Here is a 22,241-nt window from a genome sequence, read left to right as displayed (position 1 = left end):
CTGAAACATAGCTGAAGTGACCTTCTCAAGGTCACACAGCCGGGAAACAGGACGTAAACCGCCTTGGTCTGGGCAGTCCCTGGGAACCTCACTTTTTAAGTCCATTATTTTTTCTTTTTGGTACCTTGTTGAAGAAAAGCAGAATGTGTTACTTCCAAATAAGCTTCTCTAACATAAAACATATCTTTGAGGCTGGCCATGGTGGTGCACACCTGGACCCTGCCCTTGTGAGATCCAAGAAGGAAGATCAAGTGAGACCAGCCTGGGCTGCGTAGAGAGACCCTGTCTCAAAAAATAAAATTAGGGGCGGAAGAGCTGGTTCAACAGCGAAGAGCACATGCTACTCTTGCAGAGGACCTGGATTCAGATCCCAGCACCCATGCCGGGCAGACCACAAACACTGATAGCTCCAGCTTCATGGGGTCTAAAGCCTCTGACTTCTGAAGGCACCTGCACACACACACACACACACACACACACACACACACACACACACACGTAAAAATAAAATTTAAAAATCTTTTAAAAGATAATAAATCAAAGTCAGTGTGAAAACTCAGGGACATGCCACCCGGCCTGACACTAAGTTCAACTCCGGGAAGCCACAGTGAGAAGAGAGCAGACTCCCGGGAGCCGGTCCTCTGATCCTCACAGCCAGTGCAGCATGCTGTGCACTCGCAACACAGCAATGAAGTAAAAAATAAACAAAATTACTGCAAAACTGGGGCAACTGAGAACAGCGAACGGTGGTAAGGATTTCTCCCTCCCTCCCTTCCTCCCGTTCTGCTTAAAGGTGAGAAACAAATTTGAGTGAAACAAATGTGTGTGCATGTTTGCATGTATGTGCACATGTACATGTGCAGGTGTGGGGTGTGTATTTGTGTTGTAAGCATTTGTGTATGTGTGTGTGATGTGTGTGCATATGTGTATGGTGTACATATGTGTGTATATGTGTGTGTGTATGTGTGTGTGGCATGTGTATATGTGTGTGTGGTGCATGTTACGTGTGGTGCACATATGGTTTATTGTATATGGAGTGTGTATGCAGTTCGGAGGACAACCTTGAGTGTCCTTCCTGCCATCAGCTTTTCTGAACAGGAGAGCAGGTCTCATTGCCTGGAGCAGGGTAGCCTAGTTGGCCAGTGAGCCCCAAGGACCCTTTCTCCATCACATGTTCTGTCTTTTGTTGGTTTATGTGGGTCCTGGGGGTTCAAGTCAGGTCCTTGTGTTTGCAAGGCAAGCAGCTGGCAGACTGAGCTATCTTATCTCCCAAGCCTGGGAAACTAATTCCTTTAGCTCAAACCTCATCAGCCCGAAGGAGTGTGCAGACAAACTCAACTTTGTTCCTTTCTGCCATGTGTTCCTTGTGCTGGTTCCCCTCTGGATGCCTTCGCTGCCCCTTTCAGTTCTCACTACCTCCCTACTCTTCAGTTTCTGCCTGTGGCAGATGCTGGTCAGTGGAACTGGAAGCCCAAGTTTCTCCCATGACTTATTGCTTTTTATAGTTTTTGAGATAAGTTTTCATCTATTTATTCTGAGGATCTCACTATGTAGCTCTGGCTGGTTTTCCTACAAAACTCAGCAAGGCTGAAGGAGAACATCCTGTGCCTCTAGCATGGAGTCTCCAAACCACTTCCTGAGTCTGTGGGTCCTATGTCCTTTCCATGCAGGCCAGATTTGGGGGCAGAGATGAACAGGATGGACCACACAGGGAAGTTCCAGCCTATGACATACCCAGGACTCTAGCCAGCCCCCCCCCCACTACCACTCCTGCTGTGTCCCTCAAGGGAGACTCTCAGCAGGTCAGAGCCACAAGGAAAGCGGAGGTGCAGAACCATCCACCCAGCACTTGGAAGAACCAAATTTACCCCAATCGGAAGAACCCCAACAGCCAAGGCTTTTGCTTAAGAAGCACTTCCTCTCCCATGAGCCCTCAGCTATGTGGGGCTGGGAGCAAGTGCGGGAGGTGGTGCCAGAGCTGGGCTCTCATCCCTGGCTCACAGCTGGAGGAACATCTGCCCTGCACGAGCCGCTTACAAAGAGCTTTCCTAGACAATCTCATTTCATCTCCCATGCAACCCTGGGAAGAAGTTAAGGAAGAAGGGAGGGAGGGAGGCTTGTAGCCATTATGCAGATGGGATATGGTGTCTGCCAGACATTCCTTCCTTCATTAGGTAGAAGCATTGCAGACTTTGGGAAGCAGGTGCTATAGTTTAAATAGGTGACCCCAAAGGTCAATGTATTAAAGATTTGGTTATTAGACTATGGAGTACTGTTAGAATAGTGGTTCTCAACCTGTGGGTATGCTATTTACATTGCATAATGATTTATAACTAGCAAAATTATGAAATTGCAATAAAAATAATTTTATGGTGGGGATCACCACAGCATGAGGAACTATATTAAAGGGTCTTAGCATTAGGAAGGTTGAGAACCATTGCCTTATCGAGTTCCATGCGATTGCCTGAAATCACAGTCTTTTGGTTCTACAAGCCCAGACTTTGATCCGGCTCTGGCATCACCCCAGGGCCTCCTCTTGTGGGTCCCAGAAGCATATCCTTGACATGTCAATGGGCCAAGCTCTCTCTGTCCATCCCCAACCTCCAGACCGTGTGTCCATCCACACCTGTTCCTAGGGCAATTTAAAGACATATACAGCTTTGGTTTATGTAAAATTCACCTGTACATACTGAATGTTCTGGGGGTTTTACTATATTTAGCATTGAGTAATTGTCACCACTGTCCAAGTCCAGAACATTGTCATTGAGCCAAAAAAAAAAAAAGTCCCCATTAGCAATGACTCCACATCACCAGGGTACCAGCGGTTCCCCTTTCTGATGTGTCATATGCAAGGACCCAGATAGTATTCATCTTTTGTCTTTCTGGCACCTTTCATTTAGCATAGTATTTTCCCACAATCTATACATGTTTGGGTATGCTTCAATACACTCTAACTGTGACTGAAAATGACTCCATTGTATAGGGCTGGAGATGCAGATCACTTGGTAAAGTGTTTGCCATGCATAAAGCTAGCCTGAACTCAATCCCCAGCATCATATAAACCAGGCATGATGGCTCCTGCCTGTAACCCTAGCATTCTGCAGGTGGAGGTGGAAGGTTCAGATGTTCAAGGTCATCCTCCACTCCATAGAGAATACAAGGGCGCCTGGGCTAGGTGAGAGTTAGCTTCAAAAAAAGAAAGAAAGAAAGAAGCCACATAACATAAAGCCAGGCAGTGGTGGTGCACATCTTTAATCCCAGCACTTAGGAGGTAGAGGCAGGCAGGTCTCTTTGAGTTGAAGGCCAACCTGGTCTACAGAGTGAGTTCGGGACAGCCAGAGCTACCCAGATAAATTACTGAGTGGTGTGTGCCTACAATCCCAGGTGCTTGACAAAAGGAAAGGAGAAAGAAAAAGGAGGGGGATAGGGAAGAGAAACGGCCAGACACAGAGCTTGTTGGTAGAGTCTTTGCCTGGGGTGTGTGAGGCCCTGGGTTTTTAATCAATGAAATTAAACAATGAAAAGAGGGGCAGGAGGCAAAACCCTCCCCCGGGGACCCAGCCCTGACAGCCCCTCTTGCAGAACAGGGAGATGTTTTCAAGGGTGGCCCTGCCTAGCTCAGAAGGACTGAAGAACCACTTGCTGAGCCACTGTGAACAATAACAAGCCCTTCCCAACCTTGACCGCCTGGCCAGAGTCCACACACCTCTCAGGCTTGGCCTGTCTCAGTCTCAGAACTTCCTCTAAGCTGTGTTCAGAGTTCCCTCTTTGCGGAGGCCACCTACTCCCAGACATCTTGTCTCCAAGCACGCAAGGCCTCTCTCTGACAGTCTTTGGGACTCTCCTTGTATTTCCCATCAACTGTAGTCCTACACTGCTGAAGGTGTTGGTCCTATCAACTCAAAAGTTCCAGAAGTGAGGCTGGCTGGCTGCTCCCAGGATCAGAGGGTTCAGAGCTGATCCTCAACCAACACCACCCTCTGATGCCCCCATCTGTTGCTGCCCATACCTTCTACAGAGGGCACTGATGTTCTTGCCTGCCTCCTGAGGGCTCTGCCCAATGCTATGTAAGCACCCAGACACTGCCGGGTCACTGTTGATGACTGTTAGCCTCAACCAGGACTAGATTGACACCAGCGGACACAGCCTAGATCCAAGTGTTCCTCTTCCCTGCCTAGGTGGATGTTCCCAATCATGAATAGACTGCTTGGGGGCCCTTGTCTGAGTTAAAGTCACCCAAATCGGGAGTTCTTAGGGCAGGTGGGGTCTGTTATGTGGTCCCAGTGTGGAACTAGATACCAGGGTGGTTTCATGTCACCCAGCCTGGTCTAGAACTCACTACGTAGCCAAGGATGACCTTGAACTTTGGATTCTTCCACCTCCATTCCTGGGTGTTTTACAGGTGTACAGCACTATGCCTGTTTTATTCGGTACTTGGAATTGAGGCCAGGGTCTTTCTACATGCTAGACAATCACTCTACTGAGTGACCTAAAGGTCCAGCCTTTCTCTTTCCCCCTCCCCTGGCCTTGATGCTTGCAAGCGAGTCAGTGAATGGATGATAGAGTCACCAGCTCAGATGGCAGATATGGCATGGGATCTGGTTCCCTAGGACAAAGGCTGGTACAGAGGGCAGGTGAATAAATCATGAGGGGCCTGCAGCAGGCCATCAGGCCACAGCTGACCTCATTCTGGAAGTGAGGCGTAGGCAGCTGCGTGGTGAGTGGCTCGGGTGTGGCAAGGGGGAAGGGGTTGGTGGCACCTCCACCCTTGTTCCTTGAGAAGAACTTGAAGGTTACTGAAGAGGTTTGCACAGGAGGTGGGGAGACAGAGGCTGATACAGAGGTGTCCTGGGGCTCCAGGTGGGGGAGGGCGAAGCAGGTGGCATGCTTTTCCAGAATCTTGGAGTAAAAGAGTAGGGAGGGCAGACAGACAAAGCAAGATGAGAAAGAGCCTCTGAACATCAATGAAAGGGACTGAGGGGAGCAGACAGGGGCTGAGGAGAGCGGATGAGGGGCTGAGGGGAGCAGACAGGGGCTGAGAAGAGCGGATGGGGGCTGAGGGGAGCAGGCAAGGGTTGATGAGAGTGAATGGGAGGCTGAGGGGAGCAGACAGGGGCTGAGGAGGGCAGATGTGGGGCTGGCACAGAGAGAGGGCCTGAGAGTCATGGGAACACTGCTAGACCAAACAGAGCAGATGGAGAATGAGCAGGATATGGAGCATGCTCAGACCACCAGCCAGAGATGTGCCAGCAGGACATGGGGGCTGAAGAAGGCCCATCAACTTGGGAACCTAGCCACCTAGGTCAGCGAGGAGATCTAGGGTACAGTCTGTGAAGGCCGGGAAGTGGTATAGGAGGAAGATGAAGATTTCAGAGATGGGCTATGTGAGCAGCAATGGAAGAAGATAGTGACTTTAGGGGAGTCGGGCTCTACTAATCCCCAGAGCCAAAAGGGAAACCGTATCCACACCTCCCTCTGAGCTTCCTTCCTGCAGGTCAACCAGCCCCAGCAGGAACAGAAAAGGTGCTACACCCAGGGCCATGGCCCTGCCTGAGGGCCTGGCAAATGGCAGCCTCCCTGAAGGGGACTCCAGCCCATCCACAGACACTCCAGGACCCAGCCAGGACCTAGCCAGCCCCACTGCCCGCAGGCGGGCCCTCCTCCGTGAGCTGGAGGCCCAGGTGCAGGCTGCCTATGGGCAGGTAAGGGGCAGGAACCGTCCTTTAGGGGAGCCCACATCCCAGCTGGATATAAGACAGACCCAGGGCCAAGTACACACACAGGTGACCAGAGGGTTGAGAAGAAGCTAGGGGACCCATCTCTGTGGATACTAAGGGATCCAGTACCCAGAGTGATCCTTTATGTAAGGTATCGAGCACTGGTCCAATTACAGGGTGAAAGAGCCCTGAATGGAGACAGGTTCCTGGCCACAGACTTCAGACCGGTCAAAGGTAAAAGCAGGTAGGCTCTCTCTCCGAGGACTTCATCTTCCAGTCCCCAGTGGTCACTCTGGGAGAGTTGGGCTCCAGCTGACCCAGGCATGGGGTGCCAGCTCCTTCCGTGGGGATCCAAGCCTGCTTCTGAAGGTGCTGATTGGGGAGATTAGTGCAAGGCTAAGAGGAGAAGGGCTAGAGGGGCGGTGTTCAGAAGACCCTCCTGAGGAAGTTCCGGGAGGCTGTGCCTTCCAGGGGGCCTTGACTCTGAGTACCCCCCTACTTGCAGAGATTCTCTGAGATAATCCCGGATTGGATTAGGGCCCAAGCCCCAGGCCCAGGGCCCCCCGCCTGCCCACCCGCCCCGATCTTGCCCACAAAACCCCAGGAAAATCCTCTCCAGTGCTCCCAGGCTGTCCCTGGAAAGAGCAGGAGGCTGGCAGAATCCACAGCATCCTCCCAGGACTCAGGACCTGGCATGGTTCAGGGACCCATGGGGAACTGTGCCAAGCGGCCCTGGCGCCGGGGGCCTAAGGTAGGAAGATGAAGGGGAGACCTAAGGCCAGAAACCTGGGTGGTCCCATGTGTTGCACAGGCAGTAGCCAGAGACCTAGGAGTACTGGACTGGATTAGAGAGGGCCGTGGGTTCCAGGGGAGACAGAGGGGACATTTCTATGCTTTTCTTCAAGGAGATGTTTTCCTGGACAAACAGCCCCTCTGATTTTGGCTGGGACTCCCCTGCTAAATTGATAGTTCAGCTGCCCATTCTGGGCAGGCCCTACTCTCTCAGCCTTGGCCAGGGTGACCAGAGTTAGAGGCCATAGGCCACAGGTTTCCTCAAGGACCTGGGAGAGGCCCTCACCTCTTAGGGGTGAACCTTTCCAGCCTAGAGAGTTAATGGGGCTTGTGTTCTCAGAGGCCCCGCCCCCTCTGCCAGGAGCTGGGTTCCAGAGAAAGGAGCTGGAGAGGGGTTGGGGTGGGGGGGCAGGAGACGGGCATTGCTTCAGCTTATGGCTGAATTTGCCACAGGAACACTGGCAGTGGCCTGGAGTCCCCCTAGGGAGCCCCAATCCCGGCCCTAGCCCCAGAGCTGAGGAGCAGGAGGGCACCCAGGGCTACACGGTGCTTGGCAGCCTGGTGGGGCCAGCCTGCATCTTTCTTCGACCCAGCATCGCCGCCACCCAGCTCGTATGTACAGTCACTTCTCTGCCAGCCTGCTGCCCCGGTCCCTTCGCCTCATCGCTCCCTAAATAGGAGGGAGAGGCCTAGAGGACATCGGAGGAAAGACACGCAACCCCGGGGTTGGGGGCAGAGCCGTAGCTCCAGAACAAGTTAAGAGTTCAGGGAGCCCCTAGAGCCATGCCAGGCATGGGGGGGTGGGTAGGGACCCAGAGAAACATCCACCCAAGGGTTGAGAGTGCAGTCCAGGGATAGAGCACTTGCTTTTTAGCAAGACCAGGGTTACGTCTTCAGTGCTACAAAAATAGAAAAGTAAGTACTTCCAAGGGAAGATGGCTGAAGGTGGCAGGGTTCTCAGGAGAGGGACAGTGGGCAAAGCAGACCTGCAGTGACACTGAGGACAGCTGGGTTGCATATGAGGTTCTGCCTGACCCTGGGATCTACCTCTGTCAAAAGGAGCTATGTACCTCAGAAGACAGTGTGGGAACAGGGGTCCTGAGGGTCCCCTGGCAGGTTACAGGAAAAGAGAACCCCAAGACACTCAGGCAGGTGAGCAGGAATGGGCAGAATAAGTCACAGGCCCTGGGTATGCTGTGGTGTGGGCTGGATGATGAACCCCAAGCAACAGAAGGAAGGTGCTGAGGCCTGGGTGTGCCAAGGAATCCCTAAGCCATCTGTGCCTGCAGGACCGGGAGCTGAGACCAGAGGAGATAGAAGGTAAAGAGTTCAAGGAGGGGCTAGTTGAGGTGGGGCATGGATGGATATTAGAAGAGGAGGTTTGGGGCTGGGGTCTCTGCAGGGTCCAGGAAGGGTAAGAAGGTTATGGGGTGAGACCGGGCAGGGAGGGATGGCAAACCCTCCCTTCTTCTGCTGCCAATCCCTTGGTCTCAGTGACCACACTGGTCAAGGGCCTCTTTCGTATTTGTCCATCTGCCTGGCAACTTTCTGGCTGCCCACTGTGGGCCTGGCCCCTCATTGAGAACCAGGAAACACTGCTAACCGACAGATAAGGTCCCTGCCTTCTGGAGATAGCTACAGTGGCGGCTGTGTAGGGTTGGAGAGGAAGAAACGAGCAGGGAAGCCTCCTTGGAGTCGGTGACACTGAACCTGGGGAGGGAAGAATGGAATCTGCCTGAGCTCACAGCTTTTCTAGCTTTCCTCACCCCCCTTCTCTTTTTAATCACCTAGAGCAGAAATTGACACATAGTAGATGCTTCCCAAACATTCCATGAGAGAACAGAATTTTAAGATCATATGTGCAAAAGCCCTGAGACAGCAAACAGGAACTGAGGTTTAAGAGCAAAAAGAGACTGGAACAAAGGGGACAGATGGGCTGGTCCCAGCTGGCAGCCAGGGAGAGTTTGGGAAAGGACTAAGCTCACTCTGCCCGGCAGAGCTGCAGGTCGCCTTCCAGGAGTTTGACCGAGACCGGGATGGCTACATCGGCTACCGGGAGCTGGGTGCCTGCATGCGGACGCTGGGCTACATGCCCACGGAGATGGAGCTCATTGAAATATCACAGCAGATCAGTACGTGCCTCAGACCCACCCCACCCCTGTACTTCAGCCCCAGCCCAGACCTGAGGTTGCTGTACCAGAGCACAGGGCATAACTGTCATTAAAGGGAGAGCTGCCTCCTAAGAATCTACTAGGAGAGTGGAGAAGATGACATGACTCCCCCCTTCTCCCTCCCCCGCCCCCGTTTACCAATAGCTACTGAAGCTCAGAGAGGTGAAGTATTTGCCTAGAGCAGGCTCAGGAAAGAACAGTGAGTCTTAAGAGCCTGCCTGAGGACGATTCTCACCAATAGCTATAGATGATGCAGCCTCTGGTACCCAGGGATGAGAGCCCATCCAGTGCCAAGAAGGATGGGACCAGGGGCCAGAGGGAAGGCGGTGGGCTGGAGAAGGCAGGTCAGGGGCTAGGCCGGGGTCTTTCATGGATGAATGCACCCTCAGGTGGTGGGAAGGTGGATTTTGAAGATTTTGTAGAGCTGATGGGTCCCAAGCTGTTGGCAGAGACTGCGGATATGATTGGCGTGAGGGAGCTTCGAGACGCCTTCCGGGAGGTGCGCCGGGGTGGGAGGGGTGGAGGGTGGGTGAGACTGTGAGGTTGCAGGAGTTAAGGGCTGAGTGGATGTGGGACTCAGTCAGTGATCCCATGCCACCATCAATGCTGCCGCAGTTTGACACTAATGGAGACGGCTGCATCAGCGTGGGGGAGCTCCGGGCAGCCCTCAAGGCTCTGCTGGGGGAGCGCCTCAGCCAGAGGGAGGTAGATGAGATACTCCAAGACATCGATCTCAATGGAGATGGCTTGGTTGACTTTGAAGGTAACACCTCCCCTTTTTAGCTAAATATGGCCTGAAGATTCTAAACCAGCAGTTCTTGACTTGTGGGCCTTGACACCTTTGGGGTTGCATATCAGATATTTATATTAGGATTTATAACAATAACAAATTGTAGTTATGAAGTAACAATGGAAATAATTTTATGGTCGGGGGTCACCACAGTGTGAGGAATTGTATTAAAGGGTCACAGTGTCAGGAAGGTTGAGAAACTCTGATCTAAACAGACCTGGGTTAAACATTATTGGAGGATCAAGGAGGCAGGGCTATTATACTCCCTACTGGCGAGAGAAGGAATCTGTGTCAATTCTCAGGATAGCTAAAGTGCTTACTTAGGATAACGAAATAGGAAAAGCCAAGATCGTAATCTGGGCAGCTGAGGCCCCTCCTCCTGGTTCTCAGATGCCTTTGAAGGTCTCCTCAAGCCCAGTCTAGCCCACTCTTGGACAGGCAGATCTGCCATCCCTAATGGGGTCAGGAGAGCAGACCTGAAACCTTGCCTTTGTCCTGGCAGAATTTGTTCGGATGATGTCTCGATGAGCCTGTATAGAAGCTGGAGTGGACCAGCCTGGAGGACCACAGCCTCTGAGCCACAGAGGATCCCATGTATTCCTGGAAACTCATTACGAATCAGACTGTGTGCCTCCTCCCACCCCTGCCTGGGCACAGTGCCCTCTCCTGTCACCACCCTTAGCTCTCCCTGGTTCTCTGACAATAAAGCATTTTCCAGCTTGTGGAGAAAGAGTTTTCCCTACTCGCTCATCCTGAAGGTCTGGCAGGTGACCCCAAAAGTCAACCCCTGGAGCTGGCCTTCTAACCATGGGTCACCTCAATTGTGAGTTCAGGGGGTATGGAGATCCTCTCTTCTTCCTCTCTGGATCCTGGATCCAGTCCAAAGCAAGTGATAAAAGGTATCTGTGAGCTAGGCATGGTGGTGCACGCCTTTAATCCTAGCTCTCAGGAGACAGAGGCTACCTTGTCTCAAAAGCAAAAACAAAAGCCAAAACAGATATCTTTGAACTGGTAAACACGTGCGCTCACACACACACACACACACACACACACACACACACACACACACACACACACATCAGTGCTTCTGAGTTCTGTGCTTGAAGCACCCAGGACAGAGCCCTTCTCCCAGCTCTGTCATATATCTCTTACTGCCACAGCCTGGGAGGGCGCTGCTCAGAGCTTCCAGGAGGATGGTAGCTAGCAGAAGCCCCCACCGGCACCTCTGTCTGATAGCTAGGATTTCTCTTTTTGTTTGTTTGATCGCTTTTGTTTTCCAAGACAGGGTTTTCTCTGTATTACAGCCCTGGCTGTCCTGGAACTAGCTCTTGAAGACCAGGCTGGCCTCGAACTCACAGAGATCCACCTGCTTCTGCCTCCGGAGTGCTGGGATTAAAGGTATGTGCCACCATCGCCTGGCTGGGTTGAGGGTCTTTTAGGTCAGCATTGAGCATAGGGCCTGCCTAGCAGGAATCAGGACCGTCCTGCTCTAACTACCTGCCTGTCCTTTCCTTTACTAGTATCCATAACCTAAATCTTCACTCTACTAGACACCCAGATCTCCGCACAAAGAGCCTTCACAGCCCTTGTCCTAGCCCTTGGATGCTGGGAAGCTGTAGGTCTCCATCCAATGCCGTTTTTGGTTTTTGGGTGTTTTTGTTGTTGTTTGATTGGTTGGGTTTTTTTGTTTGTTTGTTTTTTGTTTTGTTTTGTTTTCCAAGACAGGGTTTCTCTGTGTAGCTCTGACTGTCCTGGAACTCACTTTGTAGACCAGGCTGGCCTTGAACTCAGAGATCTGGCTGCCTCTGCCTCCCGAGTGCTGGAGTTAAAGGTGTGTACCACCACAACCCGGTTTGTGAAGACATTTTAATTTAACACTCTCAAGCCAAGAAACTCAGAAGCCCAAGATCAAGATTCAGGCAGAAGCAGGATGCAGTGACACACACCTGTAACCAGTACTTGGGAGGCTGAGGTAGGAAGGTCAAGAGTCTGAGGCTATCCTTAGCTATATAGTGAGACCCTGACTCAAAAAAGCGGAAGAAGAGCGGTGGGTATGGGAGTGCACACCATTAATCCCAGCCAGCCTACCAAAACAGGGGCTCCAGATTCAGTGAGAGAGCCAGGCATGGTGGCACATGCCTTTAATCCCAGCACTTAGGAGACTGGGGCAGGAAAATCTCTGTGAGTTTGAGGCCAGCCTGGTTTACATAGGGAGTTCTAAGGCAGGACTACATAGAGTCTCTAATGATAATAATAATAATGAGGAGGAGGAGTGTGATTGGAGAAGACATTAGCTGCCAACCTCTGACTCACACACACAATAAATAAAATAAAGTACCAAGGCGTTGGGAGCACACTGGTCCTCGCAAGGTGGTCTCAGTGGAGCATGCAGGCACCCCAGTTCCCCGAGCAGCAGCCTGGAATCTGCACTCTGAGGTGCCAGGGCTGGCTTCAGCAGCCTCAGCACCACCCATCTTGCAGATCCCAATTAATCCTTAATCTTCAATTAAGTGATCCCTACTGCCAAGCCTGTAGCCCCAGTCCCGTGGCTTTTCCAGAAGCTGACACAGATGGCATCACCCCTGAGAAGATGTCTCTGCAGGAACTGAGGGTGGCAACCACCACAATCGAGGGGAAAGCAGGCAGGGTCCGCTGCCCACTGTCTCCCAAGCCCCACCAAGCCTCTGTGGGTGGATGATGAAGGTCACCAGAAAAGGTCTTAGTCACAGCGTGTCTCCTAACACTGAAAGTGTTCATGGATCCCCCAGAGGTCATATATGCCCCCCCACCACAAAAAGGCCTCTAGTCCAGATGTCCCAAAAGATCCCAGTTGGAGTGGGTCAGGAGGGGAGCCAACGGTAGGTCTACGCCATGAGGGTGGCCTGTGTGTGAGTCTGGGTTTCCCAGTTGCTAATTTATGCTTCCCTGGGAGCATGCTCACTGCCTTGGCCCTTGGCCTTCCAGGTCAGCAGTGGTCCACTCCCAAGTGGCCCTCCTTCTGTGTCTGTGAAACAACTAGATTCTCGGCTTGCTGACTTCCCAGATGAACTCTGGGTTTTTGTTCGTTTGGTTGGTTTTTTTGTTTGTTTGTTTGTTTTGTTTTGTTTTGTTTTGTTTTTTGAGAGGTAGGGAGGGTTGAGGTTTCTCTGTGTAGCCCTGGATGTTCTGGAACTCACTCTGTAAACCAGGCTGGCCTTGAACTCAGATGTCCACCTGCCTCTGCTGGGATTAAAGAATTGCACCACCACTGCCCTGCTAGATGAATTTTTAAAATGTATGCACACTGAAGTCTGCTCATTGACAAATATTCAGTGTCTTCTAGTCACCCTGGTAGAATCATATGAAACAGTTCACTCTCCTAAAAACACTGCCTAGACTCGCTGACCCTGCCCCACCCCAGACCCTTCCTCAAGCCCGACAGCTAGTCTCCGGTCAGTCTTTGGGTAATTTCCCTTTTCTAGCATGCTGTTTAATCAGAATGATCCTTGCTGTATCTTTTTCAGGCATTTCTTTCACTTAGCACCATGCACTTAAGATTTATCTATGCCATTGTATGGGGCTGGAGAGAGATGGCTCAGCAGTTAAGAGCTCTCACTGGCTGGTCCTCTAGACAACCCAGGCTCAATCCACAGCCCTATATGGAGGCTCACAGTGATCTGTAACTCCAGTCTCATTCCTGTTCTTGCCCTCAGAGGGCATCAGGCATGCATATGGTGCACAGACATACATGAAGGCAAAACTCCAGTAAATATAATTAATTAAAATGAAAAAGATTTATCTATATAATTTTATGCTAGATATATGATTTCTATTTGTTGCTGAATAATATTCCATTGTATGAATATACCACATTTAATTCATCTAGTTACTTTTTTTTTGAAACAGAGTCTGTCTGTGTACCTCTGGCTGGTGTGGGAGGTCCTTCTATCTATGTGTTGTTTTTATGGGTTAGTGAATAAGGAACTGTTTTGAGCCTATGGCAGGGAAGAACAGACCTAGGCAGGGAAAACTAAGCTGAATGCTGGGAGGAAGAATGGCAGAGGCAGAGAGACACCATGGAGCTGCCAGAGACACATGTAGTTTGGAACTTTAGCCAGTAAGCCACAGCTTCATGGTGATACACAGGTTAATAGAAATGGGTTAAATTAATATGTAAGAGTTAACCAAGGGGGCTGGAGAAATGGCTTTGTGGTTAAGAGTACTGACTGCTCTTCCAGAAGACCCGGGTTCAATTCCCAGCACCCACATGGCAGCTCACAACTGTCTGAAGATCCAGTTGCAGGGGATCTGACACCTTCACACCAATGCACATAAAATAAAGTTAAATAAACCATAAAAAATATTTTAAAAAAAAGAGTTAACCAATAAGAAGCTAGAGCTAATGGGCCAAGCAGCGATTTAATTAATACAGTTTCTGTGTGATTATTTCAGGTCTAAGCTAGCCAGGTGGCTGGGAACCAACAAGCATCCCCTCTACAACATCTGGTTGTCCTAGAACTTTCTATGTAGTCCAAACTGGGCTCAAACTCAGAGTTCTGCCTGCCTCTGCCTCCCGAGTGCTGGAATTAATGGTGTGCACTACTAAACCCAGCTGTTCCTAGTCACCTGGTGAAGGGTGTTTTAGTTTGTAAATTATTCTTGAGACAGAGTCTGGCTATGTAGCCCAGCTTGGCCTCAGACTCGCAGCAATGATCCTCAGTCTCCTGCCAAGCCCTGGGATTACAGGAATGTACCACACACCACCTCTAAAGTCTGAACCTGGCTGTCTCCCCCAAGGGCCAGGTGTTTGTTGAAGGTTCAGTTCCCCAAGCTCACGGCGCTGTTCACCAGGAGTGCCGGAAGCTCTAGGATGTGTCGCCACCTAAGGTGAGGTCACTGGGCACTAGTCCTCTTTTTTTTTAAATATAATTTCCTTGTTGATTTTTTGGGAATGTCACATCATGCATCCTAATAATCCCCTCAAGTCCTCCCCTAACTCCCCAAATAAAAATTTAAAAGCATTAAACAAAAACCAAACAAAGCAACCTAGCAAACAAACAAACAAACAGAAACAAAACAAAACAAAAATTTCTTCGCTCCTCCATCTTTCCTGCCTCTCCAACACCTCTTCATTCGTCCTGGTGGCACTGGGAGCAATGCGTCATCCTTTAGTCCAGTCTGCTCTACTAGCAAATGTTCATTGCAGTGAGTCACTGGTCTGGTTCTAGGCCTCTGGTTTCTGGTTCACCATCATCACTGGATCCGCATCAGAATTCTTCTGGGATATTCCGAGGCTGCCCTAAGTCTAAGAGCCTTCCACAGCACCAGTCCCTTCACAAGCTCCTGCAGGTCCTAGATGGCCAACCCAGGGCCATTGCGGCCGCCGGCCTCAGGTGATGGGGCAGCGGGGGCAGTGACCCATGCCATCAGGATCAGTACCCCTCAGCCTGGTGAAGGGTGAGGCCATTTCTCCCAAGTGCGGGGGACAGCTCTCCTGTGACAGGGTCAGCTCTCTTCCTGTAGTGTCCAGCAAGAGGCAGGGAAGGGTGGGGCCAGCTCAGCAGGGCTCTCTGATTTCATCACACATGGTTCCTATGGCCCTCTGGGGTGACATGGGCCACAGACCCCAGCTGCAGATGGACCACACACCCAGACACGATCCTCGGCAGAAGCTTGGGCCTGGACGACACCATGGCCCTTGGTGGCAGTACAGGCCACCCAGATCAGCATGGCTCCAGTGGTGGCCCGTGGACACCTACATGACCACAAGTGAAAGCCCAGACTCGGGCCATAGCTGTGGCCTTTGGTGGCAACACGGGCCATGGGTGTCCACAAAGCCCCTGACTGTGGCAGGACCAGGGACCCAGACATGTGGGCACTGCTCCTGAGTCATTTGCCTTTTCGATTCTCACACCCAGGAAGTGAACAGGTGTCCTCTGACATAGGCCCCACCCAGGGTCAAACCACCAAGAACTGAAACCTGAAACCATGAAACACACGAAGCCTTCCTCCTATTGACCGTCAAAGCAGTGGAAAGCTGACTAACAAGGAACAGAAAGTACATTTGCCCGGCTGGGGTCACAAACTGCTGGAGACAGTCAGCTGCACCGGCTTTGGGGGCACAGGCATATTCAAGTCAGCTGGGTCAACACCCAGGAATACATTCTCTGGATCATGTAGTACGACTATAATTTTGGAGGAAGTTGCCGACGGACCTTCTGCAGGGGCTGGTGCTATCTGCCTGCCCACCAACTGTGCAGACAGCTGCTGCTGCCAACGGTAACAAGGGATGAGGGGCGATTCTCTAACAAGGGTGTAGTGGGGGCTCCTTGCTCATCCATTCATTTTTTCCACATTCTACTATAAAACGTTACATGGCTGGGCCGGGTTGGCGCACGCCTTTAATCCCAGCACTCAGGAGGCAGAGGCAGGTGGAATTCTGTGAGTCTGAGGCCAGCCTCGTCTACTTAGCAAGTTCCAGAACAGCCAGGGCTACACAGAGAAAACATATCTCAAAAAAAAAAAAACAAACAAAAACCAAACAAACAAAACAAAAAATCCTTACAAACATAAGGTGGGTTGTGAACCTAGCCTTTAACATCCAAGTCAACTATCCATCCCTAAAACTTTATATGGAAATACAAACCAGCAAAATGGCTCAGTGGACGAAGGTACTTCCTGCCAAGCCTGACAAGCTGAGTTTGTTCTCTGGGACCCATCAGGTAGAAGGCGTGAACAGGTGCTGCACTTCAAGCTGTCTTCCAATCACACACGCCCCATGGCACGCGCGCCCACACACAGAGTAAATAAACAAAATGTAATTTTAAAAAATTTGATCCTAGCACTTGGGAGGCAGAGACAGGTGGGTCGCTGTGAGCTGTGAGTTCAAGGCCAGCCTGGTCTACAGAACGGGCTCTAGGACAGGCTCTAAAGCTACACACAGAAACCCTGTCTCAAAAAAAGAAAAAAGGAAATGAAAGCGACTGGAGAGATGACTCAGGGGTCAAGAGTGCCCACTGCTCCAGAGGACCTGAGTTCAATCCCCAGCACCATGTTAGATGACTCACAACTACCTGGAATTCCAACTCTAGGGGATGACAGCCTCTTCTGACCTTCTCAGTCACCTGCACTTACACACACACACACACACACACACACACACACACACACACACACACACGTGCACAATTCCAGGCCTAGGGAAGGGTGTCCTTGACAAACTGGCCAAGGGGCCTTTGCCATCTTCCCCACATGAGCAGAGTCTGCTCTTTGGGTAGGCCACTACTGTCTGTTCTAATGTCCCCCAGACACTGTGTTCCTCAGCAAGGACTCACTCAGTCAAACTGTCACTGCCCCAAACACAGATGTTAAAAGGACTGAATGTTTGTGTTCCCTGAAACTCATTGACTGAACCCTTAAGTCACCACTGAGGCCCCATTGTGACTGAACCTGGAGGTAGGTCTCTGAGGAAAGTCGTGAAAATTTAACGAGGTCAAAAGTCAGGGCTCTTATCTAGAAACACTGTGTGGGGTCAGGAAGAAAGCCCACACCAGGAGCCCGTGAGTCTGGTACCCTGACCTCAGACTTTTAGCCCCTAAGCTGTGCAGAACTAATCTGTGACTTAAACCACTCAGTCCATGGTATTTCACTCTGTTTGGATATTAGTCAGCCCCAGCTGATGAACATATGGAGCAATGGAGAAGCAGGAAGGCTTAGGGTTTGAAAGGAGAGGGGACTGGGACATTCATTAAGGGATATTTCACAGTGGCTCCTCCTCACACCCCCATCCACCCACCGGAGTCTGTCCCACAGGGCAGTCTTGCTGTCACACTTACGGGGAGATCTTGGGTAACCTGATCAGTACTTTATTTTTTAGTTTTTGAGACAGGATTTAAGTAGTCCAGGCTGGCACTGAATTCATGATCCTCCAGCCTCAGTTGAGGTTACAAGCACTCACCACCATGCCCAGTCCTTATTTTAATTATGTATTAGAGAATTCTTTCTTTGTTTTTTTTAAATATTTATTTATTTACACATGCACACACACCAGAAGAGGGCACTAGATCTCATAGCTACCATGTGGTTGCTGGGAACTGAACTCAGGACCTCTGGAAGAGCAGCCAGTGAGTGCTCTTAACCTCTGAGCCATCTCTCCAGCCCCCTCTTTCTTTGTCTGAGACAGGATTTCTCTGTAGAAGTCTGTTCTGAAACTTGCTCTTGTAGACCAGGCTGGCTTCAAACTCACAGAAATCCAACTGCCTCTGCCTCCTGAGTGCTGGGAATTCTGAAGAGACATTGATTAAATGCTATTATTATTATTATTATGCTTATTATGTTTATTTGTTTGTTTGTTTTGTTTTTTAGAGACAGGGCTTCTCTGTAGCTTTGGAGCCTGTCTTGGAACTAGCTCATATAGACCAGGTTGGCCTCAAATTCACAAAGATCTGCCTGCCTCCGTCTTTAGAGTGCTGGGATTAAAGGTGTGCACCACCACTGCCTGATCCCATTATTATTTTTAATTTGAAATTTTGGAATTGTTTGTTTGGTTTGGTTTGATTTTCTAGACAGGGTTTCTCTGTGTATCCTTGACTATCCTGGAACTAGCTCTGTAGATCAGAATGGCCTCAAACTCACAGAACTTCCACTGCCTCTGCCTCCTAAGTGCTGGAATTAAAAGCAATCACCACCACTGGTTTGTTTTTTTAATAGTCTTTAAAAGGAAATTTATTTGACTGGGAGCTGGGGCGCATGCCTTTAATCCAAGCACTCGGGAGGCAGAGAGGATCTCTGTGAGTTCAAGGCCCATCCAGTCTATACAACGAGTTCTGGGTTAGCCAGAAGTAAATAATGAGAACCTCTCTTTCTCTAAAATAAGTTTTTTTAAAAAAAATATTTATATATTATGTATACAATATTCTGTCTGCGTGTATGCCTGAAGGCCAGAAGAGGGCATCAGACCTCATTACAGATGGTTGTGAACCACCATGTGGTTGCTGGGAATTGAACTCAGGACCTTCGGAAGAGCAGGCAATACTCTGAACCGCTGAGCCATCTCTCCAGCCCCTAAAATAAGTTTTTAAAAAGATTTATTTTCATGTCTTGTGTGGTTTTCCTGAATGTTTGTTTGTGTACTACATGTTTGCTTGGTGCCCACTAAGAACAAAAGCAGGCGTTGGGCCTTCTGGAAACGCAGTGTGAATGCTTAGATTCTAACCTGGGTTCCTGGGAAGGCAGCCTGTGCTCTGAACTGCTGAGACATCTCTCCAGCCTCTTATCTGAGGTTTGTAAAACAGTGGGTTGGGGACCGAGGAGATGGCTCAGCATTTCTGCAGACATACATGCAGGCAAAACACTCATGTGCCTCATTTTTAAATTTTCACTTATTTATTTGTTTGTTTGTTTGTTTAGGTTTTTCGAGACAGGGTTTCTCCGTGTAACAGCCCTAGCTGTTCTGGAACTAGCTCTTGTAGATCAGGCTGACCTCGAACTCACAGAGATTCTCCTGCCTCTGCCTCCCAAGTGCTGGATTTAAAGACATGTGCCACCACCAACCGGCCCATAAAGTATTTTTTTTTATTTAAAAATAAATCAATTTAAAGGAAATAGGACAAGCTGGCCAGACCCAGGTGGGAGTTTCCTTAGCAGATGAAATTAGAAGAACGGGTAGAGCAATCAGCTCAGCTTCATCTACTCGAGGCCAACTCTCATCTCTCCTGCTCTGCCCACTTCCTAGTTTACTTTCCAGGGATCATTGTCTCCATGTTTCAGATAAGGGAAACTGAGGCATATTAAGGCAAGAAACTCTGTGGCACGCGCTTGTAATGCCTAGCATTTGGGAGGTGGAGGAACAGAAGTTAAAGGTCATCCTCAGCTACACAGTGAGTTCGAGTTCAGACTGGGCTACTTGAGACCTTGTCTCAATCCCACCCAACCCTCCAAAAAGAGAGCCCCGGGAGAAATCGCTATTGAGGGGCTAAAATTCCAACCAAGGAAGGGCCTTGACCCGAGTCCTGCTTGCCTCAAAGCAGTCCTTGATGCCGGGACGCCCTGTCATGTTCTGTGAAAGACTTAGGGTGCAAGTCTCGAGGGATGTCGTTGGCTGTCTTGCACCCAGGACCTGCCTAGACCTAAGACTAAAACCAACACAGAGAAGCGTAGCGATGACTTTGGCAAGGGACCCGTTGTCATAGGAACAAATGAAGGCCTGAGGCGCGCGCATGCGCACAGCCAGAAAAGGGGGGGTGCTGAACCGGTGAAAGGTGACGTAAAGCGCCCGGGGTGGGGCGGAGGGCTCACACTGTAGGAGCTGCAGCCTTTCGTGCCCTCAGCAGAGAGAAGGCGCGAGACGGTGAGAACGGAGAGTGTCCGGCGCCCGGCCACACACCACCGGAGCGAACGGCGAGGACCACAGTGGCCCCGCTGCCGAGGCCCCGCCTCTCGAACCTCAGGACTAATCGGATTGAAAGCGCGCCGGCCCGGGCCCCGAACTCGCCAATTGAGGAGGGCGGCAGTCACCGCCCAATCCGGGGCAGACAGGTGCGAGGTCCGGAAGCTGGAGGCCAATCAGCAGCGGTTGCGGCCTGCGGGGGCTGGGCTCAGCCAATGAAGCGTCTCAAATGACAGCTGAGTGCGCCAATCGAGAGTGAGGAGCGGTCGTGCCCGCCCGCCCTTCCGGCCGGAGCTCTATTTACCAGGGGCGTGCAGCCTGCTTGCCAATCAGAGAGCGGCTGAGCGGCCGGACAGCCAACCCCGGAGGAGCGGCCGGCTGGCGGCCGCGGTACCCAGGAGTTGGGATGTCCTACAAACCTATCGCGCCCGCCCCCAGCAGTACCCCCGGCTCCAGTACCCCCGGGCCAGGCACTCCGGTCCCTACAGGTGAGGCTCCAACTCCACCCTTGCTCCCCTTGCCCGGGCGGTCTGGGTCCTGAAGAGAAACGGCTCGAGTTTTGCAATACGCGGCCTGCTAGGCGAGCCTTACTCAGCCTCAGTTTGCTGGCCTGAGAAGTGGGCGTGGTCACGGAGAGCTTGTAGGTGGAGCGCAGCGGGGAGGAGTGTGTCTCTGAAGTTGTTCAGCTTGGAATGAAGAAAGAAGCCTGCCTCTGGAGATAGTCAGGCGAACGGTCCAGGGCTTGGAAAGCTGTGACGAGGCCCTTGCCACACTTTGACCTCTTACTCTGCTTTTGCAGCCGGAAGTGTCCCATCGCCGTCGGGCTCAGTGCCTGGAGCCGCAGCACCCTTCAGGCCACTGTTTAACGACTTTGGGCCGCCCTCCATGGGGTATGTACAGGTGAGTGTGGCCAAGAACTTACTTATGGTGGAGGACAGGAGATCCCCTCGGGGTCTGAGGTCACTTCTCTATTTTCTTTGGACACAGGCGATGAAGCCGCCGGGTTCCCAGGGCTCTCAGAGCACCTACACGGACCTGCTGTCTGTCATAGAGGAGATGGGCAAAGAGATCCGGCCCACCTATGCTGGTAGCAAGAGCGCCATGGAGCGCCTGAAGAGAGGTGAGGGAAGCCACAGTCCCGCCCGTGCTCTGCCCAGGACACAAACACTGAACGCTACGACGTTTCGTTAAGGAGAGAGTTTATCTAGAGTCAGTGCGGACACCTGGGCTAGCCTAGATTAAACCAGAACCTCTAGAAACAGACAGGTGTTTCAAAATGAACTTGAGTCCGTTTCCCAGAAGGTGCCTGGGAGCTCAGGATGAATGTGAGGGTTAGCTAGACCCTTAATCTCATCCATCTTAGATTAGAGCTGCTCTTGCTGAACCAGGAAGGGGGTGGGGGAGCGTCTGCTCAAAAGCGTGGGAGTGGTGGCTGTGGAAGGCTGCTGATACCCTGTCTGTGACTTCCCTGTCCCCACCCCACCTCAGGCATCATCCATGCCCGGGCGCTGGTCAGAGAGTGCTTGGCAGAGACAGAACGCAACGCCCGCACGTAACAGGAAGCACCTTGGCCTTTCCGTCGGGACCTTTCCGGCCACCGCAGAGCACCTGCTTCTCCTTGGCCTTCACCCCAAGTTGCTTCCTATCCTGGGCTTCCTGTCCTGTGTCCCTCGGTGGGCGTCCTCCAGGAGCCAGGTAGCAGGTCTTCCTCCAGTTGGCTGTACAAGCGGGACTCCTCTGCACGAGTGGGCAGAGAGGCCACCGTGAGTCCCACCCCTGACCTGCTCACAGTGCTGATCCAGCTGGAGCTTGCTTCTCTCCGTGGCCCCACCACAACGCACTTACTTCTTAAGTCTTAGTCCAGGCCTCCTTCCCCTCCAGCAGGAGTGCAGGTCTCCCTGCCTCGTCTCTGGGGCCACAGCCGACTTTTTTTTGGTGTGTCTTTTACTAAATATGCCCTTTTTATATAAATAAAAGATGATTTGGAGTCATTCAGTTCTGAGCCTTTCCTCTGGGGAAGCCTGAGCAGACCAGGCAGGAGGGGGGAGGGCAGAGCCGGAATGGGGAGGCTGCTTGAACCTCGTTTTCCTTTCTACCCAGTCCATTGCCACCTTCTCCGGCTCTCGCCTTCCAGCTGGGGGAGTAGCTGAAAGGCCAGAACCCCAGCAGAGGGGAAGCCTGCATCGTGCCGTGCCACCAGGGGGCAGCGCAGGACCTTGGCTGCCTTCACAGCTGGAAGCACCGTGGGGCAGCCACAGCCTGGAGGGCTCTTCCTCTGGATTGGCAGGCGTGCCTGGCCGGGTGAAAATACCAGTTCACTTAAGCCTTTCTCTTGAATGCCCTGATGCCCCTACACTACCCTCCATTCTAAATTGTCCTTGGAAGGCATGAACTACACCAGGCCT

General features: G+C 51.4%; 2 protein-coding genes across 2 annotated transcripts; both read left to right on the top strand.

The window, feature by feature from the left end:
- Positions 1-5,296: 5,296 nt before the first annotated feature.
- Cabp2 (calcium binding protein 2) lies at positions 5,297-10,165 on the top strand. The gene is made up of 6 exons (XM_048458344.2): positions 5,297-5,702; positions 7,799-7,829; positions 8,507-8,641; positions 9,070-9,179; positions 9,296-9,443; positions 9,973-10,165. The coding sequence occupies exons 1-6, from the start codon at positions 5,541-5,543 to the stop codon at positions 9,996-9,998; spliced, it is 612 nt and encodes a 203-aa protein (XP_048314301.1). The 5' UTR covers positions 5,297-5,540; the 3' UTR covers positions 9,999-10,165.
- A 9,977-nt stretch (positions 10,166-20,142) lies between these two features.
- Positions 20,143-21,827, top strand: Cdk2ap2 (cyclin dependent kinase 2 associated protein 2). The gene is made up of 4 exons (XM_048458367.3): positions 20,143-20,324; positions 20,636-20,736; positions 20,824-20,956; positions 21,325-21,827. Exons 1-4 carry the CDS (start codon positions 20,243-20,245, stop codon positions 21,390-21,392), a joined length of 384 nt encoding a protein of 127 aa, XP_048314324.1. The 5' UTR covers positions 20,143-20,242; the 3' UTR covers positions 21,393-21,827.
- Positions 21,828-22,241: the final 414 nt, after the last annotated feature.

This window comes from Myodes glareolus, chromosome 7 (assembly GCF_982192425.1).
Source record: "Myodes glareolus chromosome 7, mMyoGla1.1, whole genome shotgun sequence".
NCBI lineage: Eukaryota > Metazoa > Chordata > Mammalia > Rodentia > Cricetidae > Myodes > Myodes glareolus.
The sequence above is the reverse complement of the archived record's forward strand: the minus strand, read 5'-3'. Positions and strand labels throughout refer to the sequence as shown.

What these genes read in the sequence shown, in the direction of transcription:
- Cabp2 (XM_048458344.2), top strand. Translation starts at nt 5,541, where the DNA reads ATGGCCCTGCCTGAGGGCCTGGCAAATGGCAGCCTCCCTGAAGGGGAC. An exon ending in TGCAGGCTGCCTATGGGCAG is followed by an intron (nt 5,703 to 7,798) that starts GTAAGGGGCAGG and finishes CTGTGCCTGCAG; the next exon opens with GACCGGGAGCTGAGACCAGA. An exon ending in TGGCTTGGTTGACTTTGAAG is followed by an intron (nt 9,444 to 9,972) that starts GTAACACCTCCC and finishes TTGTCCTGGCAG; the next exon opens with AATTTGTTCGGATGATGTCT.
- Cdk2ap2 (XM_048458367.3), top strand. Translation starts at nt 20,243, where the DNA reads ATGTCCTACAAACCTATCGCGCCCGCCCCCAGCAGTACCCCCGGCTCC. An exon ending in AGGCACTCCGGTCCCTACAG is followed by an intron (nt 20,325 to 20,635) that starts GTGAGGCTCCAA and finishes CTGCTTTTGCAG; the next exon opens with CCGGAAGTGTCCCATCGCCG. An exon ending in CCTCCATGGGGTATGTACAG is followed by an intron (nt 20,737 to 20,823) that starts GTGAGTGTGGCC and finishes CTTTGGACACAG; the next exon opens with GCGATGAAGCCGCCGGGTTC.